General features: G+C 41.3%; 1 protein-coding gene across 1 annotated transcript in view; it reads left to right on the plus strand.

The window, feature by feature from the left end:
- The window catches only part of LOC121739280 (dipeptidase 1-like), a 44,074-nt gene extending 29,463 nt beyond the window's left edge, over positions 1–14,611 (plus strand). The window contains exon 2 of the mRNA XM_042131647.1: positions 12,930–14,611. Coding sequence (XP_041987581.1) covers positions 12,930–14,273 — 1,344 coding nt within the window. The 3' untranslated portion in view covers positions 14,274–14,611. The remainder of the gene's footprint in view (positions 1–12,929) is intronic.
- The last annotated feature ends 3,311 nt before the right edge of the window (positions 14,612–17,922 follow it).

Consider the following 17,922-nt stretch of genomic DNA (forward strand, 5'->3'; position numbering starts at 1 on the left):
TTACGAAATATAGTTAGTAGTCCTAATGTCGTTGCAAGTAATGTCGAATTTCGACCATTGGGCGATCTCTAGTTATAAATTATTATTCTTAAAGAACACGTCATAATATATCCAGATATATCTTTGTGAAAATTTCAAGTGTTGCCATTATTGATATCGAGCAAAAATGCCAAAAAATCACGTAATGCATTATTTTGGTTTTAGTATTAATCGTTATTAAAGCGGCAACAGATATGAACAATCTGTGAAAATTTCAGAAGTCTAGCTATAGCCGTTCTTGAGATACAGCCTGGCGACAGACAGACAGACAGACGGACAGACAACGAAGTCTTACGACCATTCCCAATATTTGATCTATCTCTGGTTTTGCCCTACTAGAGATAGGAATAGCTCACATTAGACATTAGAGACATATATTTTATGTCAATTGTGAGCTATTCCTATCTCTAGTAGGGCAAAACCAGAGATAGATCAAATATTGGGAATGGCCGTTAGTAATGGCCGTTTTTCCCCTTTGGGTACGGAACCCTAAAAATATGTATTATCTTAATGGATGTAATATTATATTACATGGAAAAGAAAATCGTTAAAAACAGATATCAATATCGAACCCTTTGTGCTGTCATACACAAATGGGTTATTACCTCAGAACAGGTTATTACCCATTTGTGAACGACAGCACAAAGGGCCTAGACGAAATCGATACAATATATCCTTTGATATATTCACATAGTATGTCAGATAACATTCCTGCGAAATGTATGTCAAAAGTTTATGAATTCTATCGCATATTCGTCGTCCTTATCCATGATTTAACTCGAATGAAAATTCACAACAAAAGCTGTAGCTCGGCTTCTTTTTAAAACGAACACGATTTTATTTGCAAAGAGCTCAAAAGTAATGTATTTTTGAATAAATTTCACTTAATATTCAAGTTGGTAAATAATCGTTTTAAAATTTTAATTTTTGTTTTATTTTTACAACAAAGTTATAAGTTCTTATCTCTTTGCAACTTTAGTTTCTGTAGTGTTAAATTCAGCGTAATTTAAATTATTGTTAGTCTGCAGTATTTTTGTACTTATAGTAATTATATTAATATTAGACGCTTATTTATACGTCTAGTAGTAAAATAAAATAAAAAACCGGCCAAGTGCGGGTCGGGCCACGCGCAATATAGGGTTCCGTAGTACCTCTAGTTTTTGATAATTTTTGTATGGTTGCAATTAATGTAAGTACTATCAGAGAAGTTGATTTCTATGGAAATTGGGGATCTAAGTAGTTGGGTTGCGTTACGTCAAATCCAGCTGACAGATCACAATTAACATTGAATTGACATATTCGACCAAATAACGTTGGTCTGTCAATTGCATAGGAATCAACTTCCTCGATGGTACATTAATACTCGTAACGTGTTTTACACTACTAACAACATCATCTCAGTTACGTTCCAAGGAATTTGAACGAAAAGTTCCGTTATACTTCGCCGAATACATTGTTTTTAGTCGATCGACTTTAACTCAAAAGCTTATGAAGTTTTCTTAGCCGTGATAGTTTTAAGAAATTAAGCATATTTCCTACTCTCGTGAATTTTTCTACATTTCCAGAAGCAACCGTTTAGTGGGGGACACTGGACTCTAACGATTTTTTCTACTTTAAAACTTAATATTTCACAAACGGATCCCTAAATCGGAAAATGATCTATGAATTTTCATAATATTTAAAAAAAACCTATCCAACGACACCCCATACAATGGGGTGGACGCGAAAAAAAATTTCATCCCCGCTTGATGTGTAGGGAAGGTACCATAAAAAATATTTTTTTAAGATTTCATGTACCATTTTGTCGGCACCATTAACATGTGTAATGTGTATTCATGCCAAATTACAACTTTGTAGGTCCTATAGTCTCTGAGCAAAACCGCGGACGGACAGACGAACAGACAGACGGACGGACAGACCGAAACTATAAAGGTTCCTTGTTGACTACGGAACCCTAAAAAATCACAAACCTCTAGATTTTTTTTACTTATTTAAAATAGCGCAATTCGCAAACTCCTCATGTCAAAAGCAATTTGAAAAGTGAGCGTATATCTTGCGCAACCGTATAAGCTTATATACGGTTGCGCAAGATATACGCTAGTACATAACTTTAAATTAATCCAAACCGTGTAACCATAAAACGGAATTAAAACGTATAAACTTGATAATTGCGTGCAGGGGCGTACTCGGCTACGGCAGGGGCTCCGGGGCACCACGTCGATTGTTTTTAATTACGCGTCGGACTCGTTAAGCCGCGCGCGTCCGCCTGAGAGAGCAGCCTCTGCCCGGCCAAGCCTCGTCCGGTAAAGCCTCGCAAAGGGTTAGCGAATTTCACGCCACATTATGTCGCCGACGGTGCAATGGCTGAGCCGAGGGATACTAAATGCAATTTTTGTTTGATGTTTATCTCCCGGGTCAGTTTTTATGACATCGTTTGCGAAAATAGTTGTATCCGGTAATGTATATATGCTTGTATATTAAAAAACACTATTTGTATATGAAATGGACACACAAATTCAGAAGCCTAATATTGCAACCTTAACGTCCTGAGAAATACCATCTCATAAGTCAGACGTCGAAGCGAAAAGAAAATAAACAATTTGTCCTATTTGTTTATAGCGAGACGAGCAGGGCGGGCGGGGAGGACGGGCAGGATCGGAGTCAAGTGGGTGCTATCAATTTAAATACCAAAGCGTCATGGCACCGCCGCCGCAACACGACTTTACATATTCGCAAAGGAGATGAACAAATATTTGACATCCGCATCCACCTACCGATACCGGTATAAATTTTAAATTCTTTCCTGAAAGCTTCCCCGCTCGGGAGATATGAAAAAAATTGGTTATTGTCGCAAAACAGTTTTCGTATGGTGATATATTGAGTCTATTTGATGGGAACAGTAATGTTTTAGGTCGTTGTTAAACACGATGTGTTATATTTTTAATGGCAAGATATTTTTACTTTTAAATTTGTCATCAGAATACAAAATAATTTGGAATATAATAAGAGTGGCACCATTTCGAGAATACCTTAAAGTATACCGTAATCAGAAAAAAAAGGAATTTCTCAAGCCAGTGAGTTTAGTAATTCAGCCATTAAGGCGGCTGTATCCGAGTTGATGTAATAAGCCTTTACAGAAGAAAAGCTTCCGTATAATTAGTTTTGTGAATTCAACCGACCGCGTTCATAAATGTTTATCACATTTTTCTCGTTCTCATATCCTTGATTACTGTGGCCGAGCTACGGGGCTTTCACGATATTATTTGTCTTCTAAACAATATTCTTACAAAACAACATCTAATCCCTTTGACGACATCCAGGTATTACTCGAATCCAAAGCTATGATTAAATTTTAAAATACATTAACACAGATATTGTGTTATGTTGTTACTTGGTACCTACTTAGGATTTCACATAGCAACTCAACGAGACAGTGTGCATTTTGAAACGAGTATATTCTTGTGCAGCAATAAAGTTTAGTTTTGCATGGCATTTAAAATTCATCATATCGCAACGCTTTCTCACGTTTCAATGTGCTCTACGCTAAGTACTAACGCTAAGTACTAAGATTATACATACGAGTATACATTGTTCAGTTTTTTATTTGTTTAATACACGCAGCATATTTATTTTTTCCAAAGGTATTAATAGAAATAGGTAAGTGCACTCTATATCGATAATATTGTAAATCTACGAAGCTACTACGGCGTTGCTACGTCGTTGCTACGCGTCCTCTACGCGATGGCTACGTGTTTGCTAAGCGATGGCTACGTGTTTGCTATGCGGTGACTACGCATTTGCTACGCGGTGACTACGCATTTGCTACGCGATGACTACGCATTTGCTACGCGGTGACTACGCATTTGCTACGCGATGACTACGCATTTGCTACGCGGTGACTACGCATTTGCTACGCGATGACTACGCATTTGCTACGCGGTGACTACGCATTTGCTACGCGGTGACTACAAGTTTGCTACGCGATTGCTACGAACCTTTTATCTGCAGCACGTTTGTAGCAAATAAGGGTGGGTTGCACCAGAGGCGTTGTTATAGTTAAGGTTAAGGTTATCGTTAAATATGGCGTCCGTTATTACTTTAACTAGAGATTTGACGGCTCATTTGAAATTCTGTTTTAGTTAAAAGAAGTTGGTGCAACTCACCCTTAGTTGTAAGCAACCGCGTTGTGTTATATTTATTCTATGGTCTTTAAAGTTGCAAATACATATTGCATAATTTTAATTTTCAGACGATAATAAAAGAGAAAATGATAAATGTATTTTGGTCATATTTCTATCGTGCTACGGTGGCTTTGCACAACACAGCGTTTTTTTTAATTTTTCATTGAACCTTTTTTAGTCAGCAGACATTGTTTACTTGCAGTGATATCAAAAGAAAATTTGAATGCCCTTCGTTGTCACCGTCCAATTAGTGTCCACTAAGTCATTTCACAAGACACTGGTTCTAAAAAAATGCTTTTATTTTTTTCGGCAATTTTCGGAACGTTTTACATTTAATCATTGCAAAATTGAAATGGAAAAAATTAAAATAACATTCATTTTTCAAACTTTGTTATAATGAACTATAAAGCAAAGAGAATATATGATGATAGATTGAACTTTGGTTAATTTAACAAATAGGGAATAATAAAATTTATTGACAATCACATTCTACATGCCTCAGTTAATGTATTAATGTTTATTAATGAGCTCATTACTCATATTAAAATTATATTTAGCATTGTTTATAGCGGTCCGGTTATGGCTGATTTCAATTAATTATAAATCTGCGGTCGAAACTGCGGCCACAGAGTACTATAATACTGGCCTGCGGCTAACATTGCAAATCTAATAGTCAGGTACAAGGATCAAACTTATTACTTTATAATTTACCCACATCGTCCAACTTTTGTTAACATACCATTTACCTTTATATCATAACTAAACCTATGATCCATGTTAATACTGATATCTTATATCTTTAATGAAATTTAGTATATAGGGGGTTTCGGGGGCGATAAATCGATCTGGCTAGGAATCATTTTCATAAAATGTCTTTTTATTTGTGTTTTATCGATAATCGATAAACTGAAAAATATGACTCTTATTGACATCTATTGGCGAATAATGATACTATTTTGTGAGCAACTAATTGTTTTAACGACCAGCAGATGGCGTTATTAAGTAACACGAAGTCAATGAGTGTTTGCCATACCGAGCAAAACTCGGTCATCCAGGTAACACAGAGTACTATAATACTGGCGTAACAGGTATTTAATATTATAAATGCAAAAGTGTGTCCATAAGATTTTCACATAGACGTACAAAAAAAGAAAAAGAAGTTCTTTTTTTGTACGTCCATGGATTTTCAGATAGTGTATTAATCTGCATTATTACGCTTGAATCGATTTAGTTAAATATTGAAATTCTTTTTAAGTTCCGAGAAGAAGAGTTTCAATTGCAAAGAAATGCAGGTTTCCTGCGTTTATTAGTAAACGAAATTACAGGCAATATCTAGTTCCTACGTTATACTTCTAAGTAATGCAGAGAACAATCGAGATAATAGGTGCTCTTGTTTATAATAGGAACACAACAACAGAAACAGACAATGGAAAATATAATTTGACAATTTTGCGAGACACGATATGAAAACATGCGGGTAAATAAAGTCGAGTTTGAAATGGTTACAAATACATTCGTGTAAATCATTGTTTTAAATGTATGTTATTGTAACGCAACGTTTTGTTCTTATCTATTAACTATTCTAAATTGTTACATTTTGGACAAAATAAATAGTCTTTATTTATGCGGTGTGTGTGGACGCGGATTTTTTAGTTGATAATGATATTTGTATAAAAACAGATCAGCTTTTTTCTAAATTCAAAATAACTGTTTCACACCCGTTATAAGATTTTACTTTACAACTTCACTCCATCCCGGCAGTACGAGGCGTCGTAGTACCGTGTAGGTTTTCAAGCCTCAAGCATCCGCAAACATTTGCTTCTCTCATTTGGAGCGTCCATTAAAAGTTTGTGGACCGGGAAGAGATTATTTACACCAGGCGTCCGGTGGTGGAAGATACGTTCATTATTTTTTATTAACTCCGCCGCCAGAAAATATAAATTTTACTTAAAATGCATTTTCATTAGAATAATAAATTCCGCGTGACGCGCGTAGATTAAACTAGCTGGTGTAATGAAAATATGAAATATAGTGTAAATTATTTTGCTGTTTTCGTATAGTTTATATTTTATTTCAGAGATTCTTACGTGTAAAAATGTTGTACCCATCATTTTACTTTTTGTCGGATAAATCCTTTTGAAATTCTGCCAAAAGCTTTACACAATAAAACACGTGGTTCGTATGTTGCACGTATTTTTAATTCAGTTTAAACCATCGATTGGTGTTTACATATTCGGCCATAATTTAACTACCGACATACATTATACATCGGTTTGATTATTCAGAGTGGATTGCGGTTTCCCGAGTTCACTCCGACGATTACACTATACACTGTACTTTGCCCCGTTTTTATCAGATAAGTGGAATAGAGAAGGAAAAATTTTATTGTTATTTGATTTATTAGTGTATTTTATAGTATTCTATGATATGTAATATCGAGTAATTAATGGATAAAGATGTGATAAAAATTAAACTTCACTTTTAAATGAGAGGCTTATTTTAACGAGGAAGTAAGTTAAAAAATACTAGATCACTTTTACATCAAATGAGTTACACGCGCCGCGGAGTGTAACGCGTCCACTGTATTTTTTGCAGCTAGTGTTACACCTACAGTATTAATCTGGAGCCTGCGAAATCCCAGCGAGCGGCCATTCGCGCCAGTTCCCCTCGTAAATGGGTCAGAGGCTATTCAGGTCCCCCTAGCACCTCCCCATATTATGTGTTTCCCTCGCATAATTGAACACGCGGCATATTATTGTCGTTCCTGCTAATACATATAGATGCAGCTTTCGAATTCCTTCGCCAGTGCTCCGTGCCAAATGGACATCATTTGCACTATAAAGTGTAATTATACAGACGAATTCTACAGATACGCCCGCTGCCGGGTCTGAGACACACTTACATAATGCGTCACCAGAAGTATAACTCAAGTTGTAGAGCGTGTTCATTAGGGGTCTTAAACGAAAAATAATACTTAATAGTGACTACGTAAACAGGACTCATTTATATTGCTGTATTTGTCTTTTATGTTGGAGTAGCCATTTAACCACTTGCATTTGTTTGTCCTTATTTTTAAGCTATTACATAGCTTTTATCGCGGGCATTGAGCACGATGACCGAATCAAGAAATTCCGTAACGAAAAAACCTTACACTCCCCACTCCGACCGGCACAGCGATGCGGCGTTGCCAGACCTCGGTACGGTGTTTGTGGGCGTGCGAACAGATGTATAATATTATTCAATTCAATTAGTATGCAAATTATAATTGCATGAGTTGATAAAAATGCTACGGTATGCTAAGCTTTACCGTGGCAGTCCCCGAGTGCCACATGCATGTATTTTTGTTTAATAATAAAACCGTAAAGATTTTAAATGCATCATTTTATAAAATCTCTATAGAAATCTATAGAAATTTCCTACTAACTATACTACAAAAGCACGTAAAAGCTAAATTACGACTGCAGTTTTAGTAATAGCCATATGGTTCGATGGAACTCTTAATTTAACGTAGAAGTTTCTCGAAAGCAAACAACCTCAGGAGTAATAACAAATATACTTATGTAGCTGTGCCGCAACGCGGTCGCGCGTCGTCGTGAGCCAGGTCAAGATCTCTTTATGTTTCCCAATGCTTTTATCGATAAGGATTCAAAAAGGGTGAAAGGACGTTTACTCTTACTGCGTATTTTAGAATGTTTATTGTTATGTACTACAAGTTTCTGAACATGTATTTTATTAGTTGCTTAAGCGTTGTCATTTTGGGAGTCAGACCCACAACGAGCTAATAATTACATAGTGAATCTATCTTGGTAATTATTTGCTTTGCATCTAATATGGAGGAAAAAACATTTTCGTTATTTGCTGTTTTGACTAGGTATTAACAAGTACATAATATATAAATATGCATGTATTCGGGTCACATTTTGTAGCCTTTTGGTGCACTTTTTTTGACGGAGTTACTCTTCCTTAGTTTTTATTATTCGTAGTCGGTAGTACATAATAAATATATACAACATATAAGTATACGATTGGCTTTGACGTAAGAATGCTTTGGTCACGAACTGTTGCAATGACTACTACATACTCGTAACCCAGAAAACTATCGCATGGGAACACAACATTTTTCGCTAAGGTATACATAATATTTTAATTTTTAATATCAATATTATGGCCATCTGACCTCACAAAAGATATCAAATCATTAAAAATATTTCTCAGCAATAAAATATTTTCCAGTTTATTGTTGATTGCGGATGTCGTGTTTTATATACTTTAGTAAATAATTGCTCATTTATTTTAACGCTTTACCACCGAACAAATACGTTTTTTCTGCAAATACGTGGAACCGGGAAGGGGCAACAGCCTTAATTGCTGTAGTAATTACATTTTATTTGCATAAAATATTATAAGGCTTAAGGAACGTTTAACGCTGCAATCCTATATATATATAAGTACCGTAAGGGTTGTTGATGCATTTTCTTACCACAGTCCACACAATTATATTTAACTAGATGACGCCCGCAATTCCGTTGCGTCAAAACTCGTTTATCGCGCGGAATCCCCTACATTTATCCGGGACAAAAAGTATCATATTGTCTTTTCCCGGGACTCAAAGTATCTCCATGCCAAATTTCAGCAAAATCGGTTCAGCGGTTGGGCGTGAAGAGGTAACAGACAGTTTTTTTTTTTTTTTATTAAATAAGGGGGCAAACGAGCAAACGGGTCACCTGATGGTAAGCAACTACCGTCGCCCATGGACACTCGCAACATCAGAAGAGCTGCAGGTGCGTTGCCGGCCTTTTAAAAGGGTATACGCTCTTTTCTTGAAGGTTTGCAGGTCGTATCGGTCCGGAAATACTGCTGGTGACAGTTCATTCCAGAGTTTTACAGTGCGCGGCAGAAAGTTACGCGAAAAACGCACTGTGGAAGACTGCCACTCATCAACGTGATGAGGATGGTATGTTTTTCGCGTGGGACGATAGCGAAAAGTTGCAGGTGGTATGATTCCGAACAATTCCTCAGAGCACTCCCCGTGATACAACCGATAGAGGATGCAGAGTGAAGCAACATCTCGGCGTAATTCCAGGGGGTCCAAGCTGTTTGAAACACTATGGCAGTCAACAATTCGAGCAGCCCTTCGTTGGATACGATCCAGAGGGAGCAGTTGGTATTTTGGCGCCCCTGCCCAGAGATGAGAACAATATTCCATATGAGGCCGAACCTGCGCCTTGTAGAGTTGTAGGCGTCGGTCCGGACTGAAGTACTGTCTCGCTCTGTTAAGAACGCCAAGCTTCTTCGAGGCTAATTTGGCCTTACCCTCAAGATGATATCGGAACTGGACTTCGCTCGATATGTTGACGCCAAGTATCTCAATGCTAGGGGAGATGGTTAAAGATGTGCCCTCGAAACGAGGATAAACGACCATTGGTGACTTTTTAGTGGTGAACGCGCAGACTTGTGTCTTGGCGGGGTTGAATTGGACTAAGTTACGTCTACCCCATTCAGAGACCTTCTCCAATGAATTCTCCACCTTAGACACAAGTTCGTTTCGACTCTCAGTGACATTTTGCCGAGAAATATTAGGGGAGCCGGTATATAAAGCATCACCTGTACTATCATCCGCATAGCAATGAATGCCTTTAGTTTGTAACATGTCATTGATATGCAGTATGAATAGAGTAGGCGATAGCACACAGCCCTGAGGGACACCAGCATTAACAGACTGAGTTTCCGAGCATTTGCCGTCAACTACGACCTTTATGCTTCTGTCTGCTAAGAAACTAGTGACCCACTTACATAATTTCTCGGGCAGCCCGTATGATGGAAGCTTTGATAGCAGCGCTTTATGCCAAACCCGATCGAAGGCCTTCGCAATGTCCAAACTAACAGCCAATGCCTCTCCCTTCGACTCAATTGCCTGAGCCCAACGATGAGTCAGGTATGCCAAGAGATCACCAGCCGAGCGACCCTTACGGAACCCGTATTGTTTGTCGCTTAGCAATCCCTGGCCGTCCAAGTATCGAAGAAGCTGGCTATTGATAATGGATTCCATTATCTTCGAGAAGAGAGAGGTTATAGCGATTGGTCTGTAGTTGGAAGGATTTGAGCGATCACCTTTTTTGGGGATCAGGTGCACCAAGGCTGTCTTCCAGGAAGCCGGGACTATGCCAGTGGAATAGGAGAGCCGAAAAAGACGCGTCAAGGCCGGAGCCAACTCTGGAGCACACTTTTTCAACACAATAGGCGGGATTCCGTCAGGACCACTCGACTTTTGGATATCAAGAGAACAGAGGGCTTTTCGCACTGAGCGCTGATGAAACCGTATATCCGACATGATGCTCGTGCATCGCGGTATGGTCGGCGGTTTCTGCCCCCCGTCATCCAGGGTCGAGTTTGACGCAAAGAGCTTGCCCAGAAGATCGGCTTTGTCTTTTGCGTCCTGGGCCAACGATCCATTTCCTACGTGTAGGGATGGTAGGGTTGGCTTGCTGAAATTTCCTTCAATAGCTTTGGCCAGAGACCAGAATGCACGGGTTCCCGAGGGGAGGCGCTCAAGTCTCTTGCCAATTCTATTGATGTGTTGTTGCTTTGCCCGAGTAATCTCTTTCTTGAGTAGCTGGTATTTAAATCCCGAGCAGACACTGCGTTGGCTCAGGATTGGTAAGCCTCCTGCTTCCGGCGAGCTTTTTTGAGGGATGAACCAAACCAGGGACGAAATCTGCCGCCAGTTGGCACTACAGAGGACGGAATGAAAAGTTCCATCCCCTGCATCACCACATCAGCAACAGAGTGTTGTCGAGATCATCCGGCGAGTAGCATACGTGCCCCCAAGGATAGGATGCAAAAAACGACCGCATCCCATCCCAGTCTGCTGACTTGTAGTGCAACACAAGACGGTATTTAACAGCGCGCTGTCTTAACACCGTCGTAAGTGGCACAGAACTCCTAACAAGGCAATGATCCGATGAACCAAGTGGTGCGGTTACGGATATTTGGTAGCCGTCAGGATTTGAAGTCAGTAGGAGGTCCAACAAGGAAGGATTCTGACCATCCACATCTGGGATTCGCGTAGGCGTAGTAACCAGTTGTGTCAAGTCGTTCGCAAGGGCAAAGTTGCAGACAGATCTCCCCGCGTGATCAGTTTTACTGGAATTGAGCCAGTCGGCGTGGTGAGCATTAAAGTCGCCAAGTATTATGATCTCTGCGGATGGGATCTGCTGCTGCACAAAATCTGAAGCAGCTTGTAGGTGCTCCAAGAGTGGTCCGTCTCGGGGTCACCACTATGGGACCTTATAGGCACGCATAGACGCGAGGGTGGTCGTCGCAATCTATGCGGAGCCATAAGTTTGATAGGTCCATGACCTCAAGATTGCTGAGGCGGCGAGAGCTGATATCATCTCTGATATACACACACACTCCAGCTTTGGGTAGAAAGGAGTGCTCGAGGTAATACCCTGGGTGGGAAAGGTATGATGTGTCACTCGGAGATGATATCTGCGTCTCGGTTAAATAGAGCAAAGCCGGCTTTTCCGTCTCAAGGTGGTAATGGACGGCATTAAGGTTGGAGTGTAATCCTCTGATATTACAAAAGTCCATGTTTAATATCGAGGGGGGTGCCTTTGTGTGTTTGCTCTTGCCCCGAGCAGATTGGAGCGCAGTTTTGCCCTCCCCAGAATACGAGGGGCAGCCTGGACGTCCACGTTCAGTTCCAGGGGTTCCTGAGCATGGACGTCCAGAGAGGAATTCTCCAACGCAGTTGGTACCCTCCTGGGGTAACGAATTGTTTTTCAACTGCAGCATTTCTAGGAGGGTAGGGGATTGGGCCTCCGGTAAACTCACTCACTCGGCGAAACACAGCGCAAGCGCTGTTTCACGCCGGTTTTCTGTGAGGCCGTGGTATTTCTCCGGTCGAGCCGGCCCATTCGTGCCGAAGCATGGCTCTCCCACGGACAAATGATGGACAGACGGACAGACAGACACACTTTGGCATTTATAGTATTAAGTAAGTATGGATAAGGCACTAAGGATATACAGATTTATAGGGATATTTACCTAATAATGAATCCCAAGAAGTTTTCATATATAAGTTATGACGTGAAATATGGATTATATATCATCATCATAATAATATTAATACGCGAACGAAAAACTTTGTAACCGTTTTTACGAAAAATGGGGAAACGTAGGTGCATGAAATTTTGCACAGTTATAGTTTATATGGTGAAGGAGTGCATCGAGCTAATATTATTTAGAAATAATGCTTTTATCATAAATTTTAAAACCATTACACACACTACGACACACCCATATGAGAAATGACAGATTTTTGAGTGACAAGCCTATACATACGAATTATGCTCTTTTATTTATGGTAGAAGTCTGTTGACAACAAGTTGACAAATTGAAAATGGACTATAGTTTTTTTATTGAATCTAGGAGACAATGCTTACACGGCTAGTCTGCGATCAGCTGAGTCCCAGAGACAAGAGTTGAAAAAAAAATTTATAAAGTCAATATTTTTTACAAAATATAGGTAGTAGTCCTAAATATGTCGTTGAAACTAAGGTCAAATTTCGACCATTGGGCGATCTCTAGTTATTATTTATTAATCTAAAAACCTTAATATAAATATGAAAAAATATTCATTCTTTCATACGAACAAAATACTATGTAAATTATTTATGTAACATAGGTACCTATCTTTTGTTTCAGGCGGCAGTACCAGAGGGCATGACGTTCCCTGGTTCGCTGCCGGATGTGGCGGAGCGGTGCGGCCGCTGGGCTCCAGACTCCCTCTCCGCATCGGCTTCAGGCAGCTCCGACGAGAAACCTCTCCCGCGCCGGCCGCGCTGGCGCATCGCGCTCGCCGCGCTCGTCGTGCTGGCCGCACTGGCGCTGGCACTGGCGTTGCCCCTCGTGCTCGGTGGCGGCGGCCGTGCCACGCCTGAGCAGCGCCTCACCACCATCCGGCGGATGCTGCGCGACACGCCCCTGGTCGACGGCCACAACGACCTGGCGTGGAACGTTAGAAAATTTCTTCACAATAAAATCGGCGAGTTCAACCTGAGCGCTGGCCTGGAGGGCCTCGAGCCGTGGGCGCGCTCGCGCTGGTCGCACACGGACATCCCGCGGCTGAGGCTAGGCCAGGTCGGCGCGCAGTTCTGGTCCGCGTACGTGCCATGCGGCGCGCGCGACCGCGACGCCGTGCAGCTGGCGCTCGAGCAGATGGACGTCATCAAGAGGATAGTGGAGATGAACGCGGCGCACCTCGCCCTCGTCTCCGATGCCGCCGAGTTGCTTGACGCGCACCGCGACGGCCGCATCGCCTCACTCATTGGGGTCGAGGGCGGCCACGCGCTCGGTGACTCCCTGGCCGTGCTGCGCGCCTTCTACCAGCTGGGCGCCCGCTACCTGACCGTGACGCACACCTGTGACACGCGATGGGCGCGCGCCGCCGGCACGTCCGGTGGCCTGACGGAGTTCGGGCGCGCCGTCGTGCGGGAGATGAACCGCCTGGGCATGATCGTCGACCTCTCCCACGCCGGCGAGGAGACGGCCCGGGACGCGCTGGAGACGTCGCAGGCGCCGGTGGTGTTCTCGCACTCGGGGGCCGCCGCGCTGTGCAACTCGTCGAGGAACGTTCCCGACGACCTCCTGCGGATGATCGCCGCGAACGGGGGCGTGGTCATGATCAACTTCTACGCGAAGCTGGTCGCGTGCGGCGAGCGAGCGACGGTGGAGGACGTGGTCGCGCACATCAACCACGTGCGAGCGGTGGCGGGGGTGGAGCACGTGGGGCTGGGCGCGGGCTACGACGGCATCGACGCGCCGCCCGAGGGGCTGGAGGACGTGTCCCGCTACCCGCACCTGCTGGCGGAGCTGCTGCGCGACCCGGCGTGGAGCGAGGAGGACGTGCGCAAGCTGGCGGGCATGAACGTGGTGCGCGTGATGCGGGACGTGGAGCGCGTGCGCGACCAGTGGCGGCGCGCCGCCGTGCTGCCCGGCGAGGAGACGGCGGGCGCGCGCCGCGGCGACTGCGCGTACGGGCCCGCGTGACGTAGGCTGCGCGCCGCGCGCTCCCGCGGCACCCCTCGTACTGCTCAATATTGACACTCGTTGAAAGTAGTTATACATGTATATTAGTGTCCAAATGTGATTTAGAGATTAAAGTAATCTTTACCTGACCTCGATGCACAAATTGTTTAGCTAAGGAGCCGCGCGCGCTGGGCGCTTCGTCTCGACTTCGGCCCGCGGCCCATCCGCTGAACTCTTCTCCATCCACGCACACGACTTCGTTGACGAATGCCCAATGCGATCCGCGATTTATATGATGTGAGCTATTGATAATACAAAGAGGAATGTGTTTATAGAAAAATAAATATTCTTTATTTATACATTTGTGGTGCTTATTTCTCCCCATGTTTAATTTAGGTACATAATATTATTTTACTTTTAACACGCAATTTGCAAATAACGCGACCAAGTATTATTTAAGTGACAAAAAAAAACTAATTAGTCGTAGGAAACATCTAATTAGGTATATAAGTAGTCATTTCCAATCATTTTGATACATTTCTCAAGATATATATATATATATATATATATATATATATATATATATATATATATATATATATATATATATATATATATATATATATATATATATATATATATATATATATATATATATATATATATATATATATATATATATATATATATATATATATATATATATATATATATATATATATATAACTAATTAGACGTAGGAAACATCTAATTAGGTATATATAGGTATATATATATATATATATATATATATATATATATATATATATATATATATATATATATATATACCTATATATACCTAATTAGATGTTTCCTACGTCTAATTAGTTAAAGTAGTTGTCGTTACTATACAACATACTTGACTATTATAATACAAAAAATACAAATTTTGGCCTAATTTTGCTCTATAATGGTACGGAACCCTTCGTGCGCGAGTCCGACTCGCACTTGGTCGATTTTTTTTTTGTATAATATATTTAATTAATCAAAGTAAGTATGTACTATTGTTATCGATGCATTTTTGCCATCAGGGTAGTTCGTTGATCCCTTTACTAAAAAAAACGGAGGGACGAGAGTCAATAAATTCTTTGAATGTGATTTGGACTGCCACATCAGAGTTGAATTTTTTTCCTTGTAGGAAGTTAGTATTGGAGCTAGGTCCGGGGAGTACGATGGATGTCGAAGACATTCCAATTGCAGCTCCTCCAGTTTTGCGGCGTTCTGTTTTGCAGTGTGTGGTCTAGCGTTGTCCTGAAGCAGCAGTAGCCTAGAGTGATTGACCAGCCTTGGTTGCTTAGCAGCTATAGTTCTTCCATCATGGTTTGCAGTTGCTGACAATATAGATCTGCTGTAACCGTTTGTCTAGATTTTAGAAAGCTGTAGTGAACGACACCGGACTAGTCCACCAAACACTCACAAGTGTTTTGGTGGACTATTGCCATACGTGTCATACGTGGGAGAGCCATGCTTCGACACGAATGGGCCGGCTCGACCGGAGAAATACCACGTTCTCACAGAAAACCGGCGTGAAACAGCGCTTGCGTTGTTTCGCCGAGTGAGTAAGTTAACCGGAGGCCCAATTCCCTTCCCTATTCTCCCCTATTCGATTCCCTTCCCATCCCTACCCTCCCCTATTACCCTATTCCCTCTTTAAAAGGTCGGCAACGCACCTGCAGCTCTTCTGATGCTGCGAGTGCCCATGGGCGACGGAAGTTGCTTTCCATCAGGTGACCCGTTTGCTCGTTTGCCCCCTTCTTTCATAAAAAAGTAACTTTTTCTGAGTCAATTTTCGCTTAGGGCAGGATTTGGCTGGTTCTCCAGGGGACAGCCATTGCGACGAACGCTTCTAATTAACGTAAAGGATCCATTTTTCATCACAACTCACAAGTAATGATCCGATTTAAAATCCCTTCATTATTGTGTCGGTTGAGCAATGTAACGCAGCAGTCGACGCGTGTTTTCTGGTTTGCTTCACTCAATTCATGATGTATCCACCTTTCAAGATTTTTTATCTTCCCAATTTGCTTCAATTGGACTATAGCAGTTTTATCACTTACACCGAAGCTTGCTGCTAACTCTGAAGTGGTTTGTGATGGATCCGCTTCCACAATAGCCTTTAATTCTTCATTATTCATTTTGGTCTCGGGTCGTCCACGGACCACGGGGCTTGTTCTGAAGGTAGAAATTTCCAAAACGAAAACGTTGGAACCAAAACCGTAGCGTGTTTTCTTTTGCGACACCAGCGCAAAGACTTCTATTTAAACTGATGCACCAGCGCCATACACATTGTTAATCTTCGAGCTGTTTCTGCAGCACTCGTGCCACGGTAGAACTCATATTCGTAAATAAAGCGATATTTCAATTTTTCCATTGTGATTTGTGCGGTATGATTTATGAACGAGTACTGGCAGAAGTGAACACGTAGTGATTATATTCTCTTTGGAAGTGAAAACTTGATTATTAACGTTGTGCATATTATTTTTTTATACCCATTTTTTATGAAAATCTATTTTTTTTTTATTAATCGAAACCCTTACAATCGATTAAAAAATTAATAATAATAGCTCCCACACCGGTTTCGGTGACAGTGGCCGGATTCATTGAAACCAGGCCAGCTACGCAGGAGTAATTTTATAGTGCCCAAGTGTGTGCGCAGTACACAAGAGCACTCTCTATTCCTTTACTCTCATAATCCTGTGGGACGGAAGACTGACACGACCGGCGAGAGATCAGGCGCAGGACCGACTTTTTACATGCCCATCCGACGCATGGATCATCTTACTTGTCAGACAATCAGGTGATCAGCCTGCATTGTCCTAACCAAACTTGGAAATAACATGTTTCCAACGCGGGAATCGAACCCACGACCTCCGAGTCAAGAGCCGTGCTCTGTACCACTAGACCACGGAGGCGTTAATTAATTAAAAAATTACAACACTACTCTCCAACCGTCTTACGGTTTTTCGATCAGCACGAGAATATGACGCGAGTTTCACATTTTTAACCCATCCCACAAAAGTGCTCAACGCCCCTAAAGAAGTTTTCACTTCATTAATCAAGAAAAAAGAAATGAATGACTATTTTTGCAAACTCAAATGTACCAATTAAGTAGGCATAAAATAATATGAAAAAATAATATATTTTGAATTTGGAATTCTTAACCAAAAGGGAGATATTTGGGATCAAAGTGGCCCTGCAACAAAACGCCAATTTCATATGACAAGGACCTAGGGTAAATGACGAGTACATTGGACAGTACTAGTCATTGGACAGAGCATAAAAACACAATATTTAAGGTTGTTTTAAAAATTGCCTATTTTTAAAGTAATAGAGCGCCTGATTTTTAAGAAAAACTGTGCTCTGTCCAATGACTAGTACTGTCCAATCACTAGCATTTGTATTCTGTGATCACTAGTCATATTCACCCTAATATTATTTTGCTGATGCACGGTCTCAGAACAGGAAGGGATAAAGTATAAACACTACAGTCTATACCATAAACTTATAATATACTGTCGTATAGACCACTGTCTGATCTGTCAATGTGTGCGTGTGCTAGTGATGTATATTTTACTATCGATAGTATAGTATTTTGCTATCGATAGTTTAGTCCGTTCGAGTTATTTTA

Source organism: Aricia agestis, chromosome Z (genome assembly GCF_905147365.1).
Source record: "Aricia agestis chromosome Z, ilAriAges1.1, whole genome shotgun sequence".
Taxonomy (NCBI): domain Eukaryota; kingdom Metazoa; phylum Arthropoda; class Insecta; order Lepidoptera; family Lycaenidae; genus Aricia; species Aricia agestis.